The sequence below is a fragment of the Triturus cristatus genome, chromosome 7, assembly GCF_964204655.1.
Source record: "Triturus cristatus chromosome 7, aTriCri1.1, whole genome shotgun sequence".
Lineage (NCBI taxonomy): Eukaryota > Metazoa > Chordata > Amphibia > Caudata > Salamandridae > Triturus > Triturus cristatus.
In genome coordinates, this window is record NC_140590.1 from 1,725,125,338 (window position 1) to 1,725,138,161 (window position 12,824).

The 12,824-nt window shown below is 42.1% G+C and overlaps 1 protein-coding gene across 1 annotated transcript in view; it reads right to left on the reverse strand.

The window, feature by feature from the left end:
• Window positions 1-12,824, reverse strand: part of LOC146812902 (alpha-2-macroglobulin-like) — a 237,564-nt gene that overhangs the window by 12,404 nt on the left and 212,336 nt on the right. Inside the window, exons 27-31 of the mRNA XM_085619972.1 lie at window positions 10,725-10,799; window positions 9,824-9,986; window positions 8,261-8,490; window positions 1,057-1,272; window positions 56-180 (exon numbers count right to left, since the gene is read on the reverse strand). Of these exons, the coding sequence (XP_085476098.1) occupies window positions 56-180; window positions 1,057-1,272; window positions 8,261-8,490; window positions 9,824-9,986; window positions 10,725-10,799 (809 nt within the window). The remainder of the gene's footprint in view (window positions 1-55; window positions 181-1,056; window positions 1,273-8,260; window positions 8,491-9,823; window positions 9,987-10,724; window positions 10,800-12,824) is intronic.

The window sequence follows — 12,824 nt, forward strand, 5'->3', positions numbered from 1 at the left end:
GTTCCCGCGTAGTTCAAATTGTAACCTACCCTGAGACAAACCAACTCAAACTTACCTGATGTTTACATGGACTTCAAAGGTCTTCTGCGACTTCTGGTCACAGATATCAGGTACGGTCCAGACATGCAGATCAAATGGAGCGTCTCCCTTTGGATGAGGAATGTTGTATCGGAGGGTGGACTGCAAGACAATTACAGAAACAAGCCTCCTTTGAGTACGTCAGCTCTATGCAAATTTTCCCTTTGTGGAGCCTCTCCTGTCTCTGGAATTTATCATCTGGGCACATGCATCTTTCTGACTGCCCAACTCTTTGAGGAGAAAAATGTTGTCTCGTGTACCTCCTTTCACTGAATCATTTCCTGTTTCCCTGGGCACTGAGAGTCCCAGGGTAAAGCACACATTAACAAGTGCAAGCCTTAAACAAGTCAGCTTCACTTATTAAAAGTGCAAAATAAAAGGAGCAAAGTTATTTTCCATGCTAGTCAGCACCAATATTCTTCTTCTAGACTTCTTATACTGAACTTTTAAAATATTAATATTCGCACAACTCTTACATCATCATCTTACCAAACTATACCCTTATTCATCCCACTCCTTTTCACTTCATCCCTGGTTACCTCTTCAAACACCCAATCACCGTCTCTACCCTCACACAAGTCTTCACAAACATCTGTCTTGTTCCTGTTCCTTTCCGCCTTGCGACTCATTAATTCCCTCTTTCGCTTCATGCAGCAGCACTCAGACATGCACCTCAAAAAAAGCATGAATAGACACTGCTAGGTGCAAATGAGTTGGTTTTGCTGAAATCCACTCCATCTTTATGTCAAAAATTGAGAGCATCGGACACACAATTGTTTTTGAAAGAGTGGCTACTTGTCTAACACTGTTCTGTATAGGTCGAGTCATGATGACAGTAAGTACAAATGTGTGCATTCTAACCTACCCTACCAAAGTGTCAACATTGTAGCAATGAGCATTGTTGTTCCAGGACTTTTACCCAGAGTGCCCATGCTTGTTTTTGCTCTCTTCCCTTTGCACAAATGGGGAATGACTCACCTGTGTATAGACGCAGCCATTTCCCTTCACCTCCACAGTATAGTCTCCGGGAACATGTAGAAGCTTGGCACGCTGGAGCAGGAGCCGGTTACCATCATCTACGTGGAATTGGCTCTCGACTTTGGTTTCATGAGCTACTGTCACTGAACTTTCTCCGTTCTTCACGTATGTGACAGCTCCATAAGTTGCGAGTGCATGGAGAGCCACTACAGTGTCCTGAAGTGAACAGAGAGTGCGGGAAAAGGTGGACACAAAATCAGTGATGAATAAAACAATGTAATGGTACATTCCTTTGAATAGATCATTTTATGTTGGGAGGTAGTAAAGTTAAAGAGCTGCAATGAAAGGAGAGAGGGCTATCCATGCTTGGGAGTCCGTAGTAAAGTCAGAGCTCTACTCACTTGAGAGGTACAACAGCACATTGCCCATAACAATAATGGTTGAGATGTGTGCATCTCTCCTAAGGAACACAGACACACATTTCAATAATGGAGTCAACATGCATTTGTTATATTTAATGATAATGTGGGACCATCATTATCGCTGTACTGCAGAGAGCTAGTTGGAAGAATTTGAGGAGAACCACAATGGACGTACTATGAGAAGAGAGAGAAGAGAGGATGCATTGGTACAAAACTGAGCAGAGAGGAGAATTGAGAGCAGGAAGGAGAGAAAGCAATAAGGTCTGACCAGTGGAGATCTCTGAGGAAATGGAAAAGAGTGGAGAGGAAAGAGAGTTTTAGGAAAGGATGAATAAAGGAGAATATCCAAGTAGAGATACCCTCCTAAGAGCACTCAATATTCAGTAGCACAGAGCAGCTATAGACTGTTTATGTACATATATTTATACTAAATGTTTAGATCACAGAAATCCATTGCTACACAAAAGCAATAAGAGTACAGTAGGTACGGAACAGCCTCTGAAGTAGAAAGCATCCTTGTAGGCAATGGACGGTTACAAGAAGAAGGTTTTATCCATTTTGAGTTTCTAAATAAATTATTTTCTAATGTGAAATTATTTCAGCCTCAAATAAAGGCCAACAGATTACTGTACTAGATAGGGATAAGGTGAATGCTGTTCCTGTTCCACCCAGGGATAGAACTTTCACCTCCATGGTGACAGGGATGTATTCTGGTTCACCCTGATCTATTCTGGTGATTTTTGTTTTTCAGCTTATTTTGTGAATACTCTAGCTTCGAAGGGGCTCCAGCATTAAGAAATAAGCAGCATTGATAACCCTTACGGTATCAGCCAAATAAGATTCCCAAACAATGGTTCAACTGTACAGATGGGTGGGGCAAGAAAAGACATCCTTTTTTGCAGTGTCCTCCCCACTTTATCTGTTTAGTTCTGATGGCTTTAAGACTCTGTGCTCTATGACACTATTAAATAGTGTCACAGCACCTGTGCTTTCTCCCTGCACAATGTACTGTTCCACATAATTAGTTTATTTTACTTACTGGGAAGACAATTTTTGAGATTGCAGAAATGCATCAGTGGTGTGAAAGGTAAATGCATATGTGGCCTGCATTGTGTATTGATACCCCCACATTATACTCTGGCAGCAGGAAGGCTGGAGTATTGTAAGCATGGGGCTATTGGCATGGGGTATGCACCTGGATGGGGAAAAGAATAGTTGGTAACAAAAATTGCAGCTTTCAGAATTCTTACTTTTGAAATGGTGATGCCAAATAAGGATGTGAAGAAACGAAACAATTAATGCTTAGAAACTGTCTAGACTTTCCGCCTGTGCTTCTAGCAGGAGGCAAAACCAGATCCACCATTGGCAGGAGGGAGGAACTTCATCCCTACACGGGGGTGGTGAGAAGAAAGGAAAAATCTCCTGCTACTTGAAGAGGTCTAAAAATATCTAGGGTGATGAATTCTGGGAAGTACTGAAAAAGGAAGCAGTAATTTTACAGGAAAGTTATTAGCATTGGTTGTAGAAAATTCTTCAATCGGTGACTAGGGCACAGAATAATAATAATAATAATAAAGGACATTTATAAAGCGCATAGCTACCTCAGCTGAGGTGTCCCAGCGCTAAGACAGAAGACATCAGATCAAAGCAACGGAGCTGCTAAGCTCTAAGCTTGAAAAGCCAGGTTTTCAGTAACTTTCTGAACGCCAGCTCCGAGTTCAGCATGCATAGGTGGAGAGGCAATTCATTCCACAGTTTGGTGGTTCCCACCACGAATGATCAGTGAGATAACGTCTGTGGTTGGATCTCAAAGACCTCTCCTGCTGGTAAGGGAGTAGTCACTTTCTCAGGTAGCTAGGACCCCTGCCTTGATAGGCCCTGAATGCAATGGTAAGGGCCTTGAATTCAATTCTCATGGAGACTGGGAGCCAATAGATTTGTTTGAGATGTGGAGAGATATGATGGCGGAGTGGAACCTTACGGACCAACCTCGCAGCAGCGTTCTGCACTATTTGCAGCCTTCTAATCAGACATCTGGGCAAGCCCAGGTAAAGGCTGTTGGCATAGTCAAGGTGAGAGGTCACCAGGGCATGCACAACCGATCTACACCTTTCATCCGACAGAAAGTCAAGAAGTTTTCTGATTATTCTCATCTTTCAAAAAGAGGCCGCCGAGACTTGACGGACTTGGGTCGATAGGGTCAGGTCTTTGTCCCATCTGCCACCAAGGTTATTAACCGAATCCTTAGGCACTGGTGGAGAGCTGAATTCAACAGACAATCAGAGGTCTGTGGGAGGGAGGGAACCTTGGTTAAAAAATAGAACCTCCGTTTTATCGGCGTTGAGATTTAAGAAGTTACTGTTCATCCAGGTAGCAATGTTTTTGAGACAGTCTCTAAATGAATCAAAAGCAGACATGATAGATCTCTAAAAGAAAACAGCTGGGTGCATCCGGGTAGTATCTCACCTTGACCGAATTCCTAGCAATGAGAGCAGCCAGCAGCGTCTAATAGATATTGAAAAGTAGTGGAATCAAGGCCGAGCCCTGAGGCAATACACATCTGAGTGGTTTTGCAGAGGAGGTGTAGGTGTGCAGAAAGACTTGTTGGTCTCGGCCATGGAGGTAGGAGGAGATTGATTCTAATGCCGTCCCATGGATGCCTATCTGCCTAAGTCTGTCAAGCAGGATTGAGTGTGACACAGAATCGAATGCTGCCGACAAGTCAAGAAGTACCAGCATGACCGAAGAGCCTCCGTCAACTGACAATCAGATGGACTCTGCTACTTCATTCAAAGCTGATTCCATGCTGTACCCAGTGCGAAAATCTGATTGAGAATCATGTGGCAACTCATTGGCTTCCAAAACGTCGGCCAGTTGCGGATGGGCAGTTTCTCCAATATCTTCGCCAGAGCTGAAAGTAGGGAGATTGGCCTAAAATTACTGGCTACTTTGGGGTCGGCATTGGGCTTCTTCAGGGTAGGTAATAAAAAAGCATGTTTCTATGCGGAGGGGAAAATCCCTAACCTGTGTGAGGAATTACAAATGGAATTGAGGACAGGGTTAAGCCAGTCGGCCAGTAAACTATACTGCTGCGCTGGCCAGGGGTCCCCTGGCGACCCAGATTTGAATTTCCATAGATTGGTACCTCACTACCACCTCCTTAAACCTTCCTGGAACTGAAAAAAATATCTGACAAAAAGAATACTGCCAGACTATGGAAAGAAAGAACCCACAATGATTCCTGATTCCTACTAGCACACAGGGAATGAACCACTCTGCAAGGTTTGAGTGGTGAGCCTCGGGTTGCTACTACAGGGACTCAAAAGGCAGAAGGGGTCCCTGATTCCCAGCAGGCACATCTGATCACGGTAAACTGGAAACTAAGAGAGACCTGTCTAAAGCAAGGCCTGCACCTTGAAGCCTACCCTGGGGACCTTGGGGCTGTAGAAGTGGCTAGGAGGATATTTTCCAGCAATAAGAAGAATCTGGAAAAAATTTTCCTTTCACCATGCATGATTTCCAGGTTTGTCCTGCTTGGAGCTTTGTGTTCTGAAGATAAATACTTCAGTGGAACCTTGCATGAGGGCATTTTGGCTTGTGGAGATGTGGTCAGCTACAGCTTACAGTTTTACCCCAATGGAGAAGTTAAAGAACCAAAAAAGTACCTACAAAAACAATCATTGGGGTGAGCTGGAAAGTCTTACTCAGCGCTTAAGTTGCCTTGATGGCTACAAATTCCTACTTTGCCATGCTTGGAGCTTTTGGAGCCAAACAGTAGGGTTCAGCAGAAGCTCAAAAGATATTTTCTGCCTTTAAGGGAATCTTGACAACTTCATCTTTCTGCACTGACCTGATGAACTTTGAAAACTACAAAAACTTTTTAAGTCCCGAAGTAGAAATTGTGACTTTTGCAACCTGCTTGGCTTACCTGATCTCTTCTCCATCAAATTCAACTTGAAATTGCTCCTCAGTCCCAGTAACCTAGAACTGTATTTTTTTTGTAAAACGTCTTTTTATTGAATTTTGTCATCAAGGCTTCAGATACAGTCAGAACATGAAGACCATCGTTTCGTCTTACATTGCTATTTCCAGAGACAGTTTTCAGGAACAGTCTAGCGGCTCCTTTTTACACAATATTCCTTATTGTATCCCTTCACAAGCCCCACTCCCTCCCTCCCCTTATCCCCTTCCTTCCTTATACAAACAAGAAACAAACCTGAAAATAACCAAGTGTAAAGCCAGGTGCTTAGACTGAATTCCAGAAGCATGTCAGGACTACAAAAATCTGCTCGGGAGTTAGCATGCGTGTTAGGGCCGAGGAGCCTTTGGGGTGTCTTCGGGTCATTGTGAGGGACTGTTCAAAATTGGAAAAGGTGTAAAGCCTTTGTTTGTGATGGGCATGCTATTAGCTGTAGACTTTACGAGAGATAACTAATTAAGGATCCCCATGTGTACTCAAAATATTTAAAGTCGTCCCTGAATATGTCGCTCATCCATTCCATTGTGATCGCCTGCCAAAATCGGGCATGCCATTGAGTCAAAGTTGGGGCTTTGGGTTTCTTCTAGGCTGCCACCACTGCCATCTTTGCTGCTCCCAGACTTAGCCACAATGTACCTTTATCTGCATTTGTTTGGTATTTCAGGGATTCATATCTAAGCCCCAACAGTGTAAAAGTCAGTGCGTCAGGTACGGGGTACCCCAGGACATCCTTAATTTGTGCCAAAATTTTGGACCAGAAAGGGCAGATGCCGGGCAATCCCGCCAGATGTGGCGGAAGTCGCCCATGATTCCACAACCCCTCCAACAAAAGTCGGATGTATTTGGAATGCATTTTTTCCAGTTTCGTAGGATATAAATACCAATCATATAAGATTTTTAATGTGCTTCCTGGAGGCCTAGGGGAATGGTTGTGTCTGTGTATGTCCCTCCAGATGGCTCGACGTTCTCGTTCGGAGATTTCATGACCCTGGGTGCGTTCCCAAAAAGCAATATTGGTGATTGTGAGGGTGTTGTGCGAAGTAATAGATCATACAAAAAGGCAATGGTACCCTTAGTACTCTTGGCCAGCTTCACAAAATGCTCCAGAGGGGTGAGCTCCCTCATAGATGCGTCGCAAGTGTCTGGTTGAAATGCCCAATGAGGCAGTTGTTGGTAGTGAAAAAATTCACTCCCTGTGAGATTGAAATCTCACTGACAGTGTTCAAAAGTGAGTATGTCCACGTTGTGAAAGAGGTGTGATAAAGTCAGGCAGCCTCCCCTCCTCCTTGCATCGAATGGTTCCGGGGGCATTACTAGGAGAAGCGCTGGGTTGCAGTGAATCGGGATAAAGGGGGAAGGAAATGTCGTCCACACTGTTTTCCGGAGTACTTCGTCCCATACCCTAAGGGTGGTCCCAGTTGGTGTGCTAAGGTAGGCGTTGGGATGGCTGTTAACCTTCAGTTAACCTTCGGCTTCCATAGTAGGTCCCAGATGACCCTTCCTACGATTGCCCTGTCCATGACTCCCTCTGGGACCACGTTGTGATGACCCTGAGGTGGGCCGCTTTTTGCTAGAAATTAAAATCTGGAAGGCCCAACCCTCCCTCCGATCTAGGGCGTTGAAGTAACCTGAAGGGGAGATGAGCCTGTTTGTTTTGCCAAATGAATGCGTTGAACTGTGCTTTTTAGTTAAAACCTTTAGTTTTTTGCTAGTTTTACCTAAAAAATGTAAAAATTAATAACTTATATGATTTTAATGGTTTGGTGTCCCTTTTCTTATTAAAATTGTCTTGCTTTTTCTATATTGGTTTGGTAATTCAATTATGTTTAATGTTGTTTGGTACTGCTTGCATTTAACACAATTTTCTCTACATAATTGTCTGGTGTGTGTGCGGTCTTTTCTGTAGCCCTAGCAAACTGTTTATTATTTGCCCAATTACTGATAGCTTCTAACATATTAAGCATCTAGCCTTCTTGCCATAATGAGGACCGAGTCAAACATATATATCTTCTCTTTGGATGATGTTTTCATGAGTATTGTTTATGTCACCAATGGCTACTGTGCATCAGGACTTACTTTGGCAGTATTTACACTTATGGATCTACAATGTAATCACAGAATCATACAGCAAGACACACTAAAAAGTATTACATAGAGCACAATGCAGTACATGTGATAGACAGCCATCAAGCTTAAAATTCCAGGATTGCAGAAACATGAATTGTAAATAGTATTTTCCCATTTTAGCTATAGCCCTTAGTGGTTCCTGTGAGATCCAGCAATTCTTCCAGTTTAATTTAAATAATCTCTGCAAATCTTCCTCCCAGGTTTCAGCAAAGCTTTATGCAAGGAGCCAAGGACAAAACCACATCCACTATGGCTTTAGCATGATTCAGCCCAGACAGTGGAGATGAGATTGGTTTGCCTCTGTTCAAGTTCTTTACTCAGAACCTTACAGCATGCTTTACCTTGCAAGGAAGTACTAGTATCTGCACTGTTGATAAAAAAAGATACAGTGGGAGCAGAGCAAATACTGAGCCCAGAGGCAAGAGAGCAGTTACCGTGAAATAGAAAATAATCCAATGGGGCATTTCCCATTCATTAGGGTTCAAAGTCTGAAAGTTTACTCTCTTCAAAGTGAAAGGTAGAGCAAATCTTTATATGCTCAGACACTCGATATACACTCACATGTAAACCATGTTTTCACATGCGGACACACACACACACAACACACATCTATACACATACCAACATACAAAATCCCCACACTCTACAAAAACACCCACACCCATGCTCACCCTACCTGCGTCGAGCTGAAACCACCAGTTGGGTTCTGCTGCTTCGTAAGCCACTGCACAATCTTTGCAGCCTTTGTGAGATCCTCCTGAGAAATGGGATGCTTGACGAGGCAAGCCAATAGCACGTAGGATGTCAACTCAACCTCAGCAGAGGGCGCCCGTGGACGGAAGCGGAAATAGGGAAACGGCTCCTCTTCTTTGGTCTCTTGAGTGCGGTGCCAATGGACTGATCCATCTTAAGGAGTTAAAAGAGAGCTGTCCATCAGTAGGTGTCTGCACATTAGTGAGGTGTCTTTAAAGGGGAGAAGGGTGGAATCTATAGCATGATGCCTACAAACTTAGCTTTTGGTCTCTGAGCTATTTGTTTCAGTACAAGTATGTAGTGGCTACATAGTTGTACATCCTTGTCACGCTTTGAAGGGAACCCCAAACAGAATGTCCAAGTATTAAAGGTGCATAAGTCTGGACTTCCCCTTTATAAACCAAATGGGACGCCTCCAGAGACAGATAGAAGCCAACAAATAACAAGAAATTAAATGTGTTTTCTTCAATCATATCTACAATATGGCTACATTTTGTACATTAACAGTATGTGCTGTGTCAACTGTTCATGAATAGGTAAATCTTTTGTTTTAATCACTACCATTCAAACCTAGTTTAAAAAAATCAGACTTACTTATATAGACAAAAGAAAAGAAAAGTAATTGAAAAGAGGAACTTGCATATGAGCAATTCCTGCTCTAAAAGCCTTCATAAATGAAACAGTTTAGTCAACACAGAGAACAGGAACAGAAAAACATGACCCAAGAAAGTGGAAGATGGTATAATAGAGAAATCGATCTAGTTCATAGATCAGGTATTAAGAATTGGAATAAGAGCACAAAGTGAGAAAGAATCAAGACAGTAGAAGAATCAGAGGTAACTTCAGCTTATGGAGAAAAATAAAATAAAAAGATAGAGTAAAAGGAACAAAATCAATAGTTAAAACACTCTGACAGGAGATTGGCAAGATAGCTAGGAATCAGAGGAGACATGGCAACAGAGCCATGAAACAGAGCAAGAACCACAACAAAGAAACACTTGTTGTGGAAGTTATTTAGGTTACCATTATGAGCTGGAGCTTGATTCCAGGTGATATTACCTAGATCAAGGGATTTGGTAATAGCGTGGTACAGTTTTGCTGAGGAATAATGAGTTATCCGCTTGTAGAATCATATGGAAAGGGGAAAAGCGTACATAAATTGGTACCACTAGCCTGGTTTCTGCATGTTTTTCTACATGCTTGTACATTTTCAGGACACATACCCCACTGCTTATTACATGGATTATGTGGCCAGAGTTAGTTCAATTACCATTTCAGCAGAAAAGTGGATTTTTTGACTGTAATGTGAATAACAAACAAATTAGAATGAAGGCTTTAGTCAGTAGGCAGGCAGGAGAACCGATAAAAAGATACAGGGAAAGAAGGTGTGAGCCAATAAAATGCCAATATCCCCAAAATATGAGTTTATAAGACATTAGATTTAGTTCATGTGAGGATAACATTCTGCAAGACTCTACCCCCTTACCCTTCTCAATGGCTTCCTTATCCAGTGACTCCAGCAGCTCTCTGCGCTTGTCGTCCTTGCCAGCCAGGCCAAAAGCGTACGCCATGAGTGACTTGGTGTAGACATCATTTGATTCCTTGTAGGCCGTTTCAAGGCAGAACAAGGCGTTGCGGACAACTGGGTGCTGCAGAGAGGTATTGGAATGCAAGCATCAGGTTTAGACACAGCCACAAGGTTTGAATGCATGGACTTTGCCTCAGAATACCAAGGTCTTAATGCACTTAAAGGAAGGGAACTTAACAAAGGAAAGGTGAGGCTGAGGATGTTCCTAGGTTTCTAGGAGAGAGGTGGAGTAAGAAAAGGAGAAGCACAGCAAGCTGATGTCTTCAAGGGTCTCTCAACAGTCTTCTCTTTGAGACTTCTCGGAATGATGCTCACAGGCGTACCCAAATAGAAAACAACAGATATGCTGAGGGCCATACCCACAGTTTAAATAAAATGAGGCTTTGGAAGGGTACCATAAGACATTTTTCAACATGTAGATCAGAGGCTCACTGTTTACTCCATTACCACAGAGGATTATAATATATCTGGTGATCAGAGAACATTCTTTCCACATGGTTGGAACAACATGTCTCTATTTAATATAGGAGTTTCTTGGATATTGAGATGGATCCTGGAGACCCACCAGTATTTTCATTATGATTTTAATAATCTGTCCATATCTCCAAGTCTTGTATGAGTCCTAAAGACCTCACCAACTCTAGCATTGCTAAAAGGTCTCAATTTAAGCTCTTCTATGTAATCGTGCAATAATTGAGGAAATGTATCTTTACCTTTCACATACATAATCAGATTTGGGAAGTGGATGTTTCTAAAACACAAATGTGAATAATGTGATTCAAACAAGCTCTGTACATACTGTTGAAGGGAGCGGGTACTCCAGGAGGGCGATTGTGACATAGGCTGAAAGCGTAATTTCATCATTCACACCACCCTGTGTGTAAGAGAATGCAAAGTAAGATTAAGCTAAAAACAGGAAGCAAATGGTGAAATCATATTAAGCCTTCTGAATCCTATCAGAAATGCAGACAGACCAGCAGAAACATTTGTTAAAAAAGCAACAAATTGACAATTGATTGTGTGGAAATTGTGAATACATCCTATTCGGATCACTATTGGAAATTATTGGTTCTTCATTAAATGCAGAATGGGATAAGGGGTGAACTCCCAGCTTGCTTTTTTTTTTGTATTCATTTTTTTAAAAACAATGATACATAATTTTAAACTAAATTATTTTAGCATTGTAAGGTAGCCAGCAGAAACATTTGGATTTGTTTCGGACATTTTTTACTATTTTATCTAGGTTTACGAATGTAAAATCAAGGCAAAAATGACATGTCACCATGTCAAATTCCTTTTAGGTCTGCCCGTATAGCATACCTGCCTTTAAACCTACCGTTACTAAATCTTTGACACCTACATAAAGTGATGTGAATGATCGCATTTGGGTATATTTGTCTCACTTAGGGGCATATTATCAAGAAACGGCATTACAATTATCGCCGCTTTAGCGATAATAGATAACAGAAAACTGCCGCTAAAGTGGCGATAATGGGCTTGATAATATGCCCTTGATAATTCCCATAGAAGCCCATGTTCTGGTGTCAACATGGGCTTCTATTGGAATTCTCTGCGGCATATTATCAAGCCCATTATCGCCACTTTAGCGGCAGTTTTCTGCCGCTAAAGCGGTGATAATTGTAACGCCGTCCTTGATAATATGCCCCTTAATTCTTTTGGCAATGTAGTGTATATTTCCGCCTCATATGGGGTACATTCATTTTAATGCAGCAGTGACTTTTTTACATCTCCAAGCTAAATTGAATGATATTACATTAAATGATTTATGTCTTCCATGCATCGTATGCAGAAAGCAATCCGTTTTACTTTCACTAGAGCTGGCTTTTTAAAATGCTTTTTTTAATACCTGCTAGAGCATGCCATATGCACTAACAAAAGCATCGGAGGTACTTGGGGGCATATTTACAAGCGGGCGATAAAAAATGATCGGCGCTTTTGCGGCCGTTTTCGGCCGAAAAGCGGCGATAATTTTATCGCCTAATTAGCAAGGCCACGCTAATGCGTAAAACCTTGCTTTAGCGTGGGGATTCCTAACGCCCAGCTTTGCATCTCTAATGAGATGCAAAGTGGGCGTTCCTGACCTAACATGTCAGGAGAAATGTCGCTAAGCGACATTTCTCCTATCGTCAAGCCCCACACTATGAAGCATAGCGTCAGGAAAAGTAGCGATAACCCCTGTTATCGCTACTTTCCTTACGCCTGCTTCAAGACTGACTTAGCCATGATATCCTATGGAAGGTGGATATCATGGCTAAGTTTGTGAGTCTCTATCAACAAGCTAACGCCACATTGTGTGAGATTATCGCTGGGTTTCCAGCGATAATCTCACGTTAGGCAGTTAGCGTGAGGATTTTTATCGCTGAGGAGATAAGCGTTGCTAATAGCACGCTATCTCAGCGATAAAAATCCACGTAACCCGGCGATAATTATCCTCACGCTAAGAGCGATGAGCGATAATTATCGCCGGTTGTTGCTGATATGCCCCCAATTTCTTTGGTTTTAATATGTAAACACAGGCATGCACCAATGCTGTTTACATGCGTTTGCATAACAAATAGAGCAAACAACTGTTTCTAAAGTTGTTTAGTTATGATTTATCATGAAATATGATTTTGTTTTCCATAAATCTCACTGAATAAACTTTATTAGAGTAAGTGAGGAAGTCATTGAATGTGTATATCACTCCGAAGTAAAATGTCTGTATACATTCCAGTACAGCAGAGAAAGCCCAGCCTGGAAGTGCAATTAAAAGACAATCTGTTGACTTCCCAGTCTGAAGTAACTCAGTTGCTTCCGAAGAGATGCTGTTAAATTCAAGAGGTGTCTGTGCCATCTTTACCATATAATTGTCATGTAAAAAATGGTGGAGTAACCTATG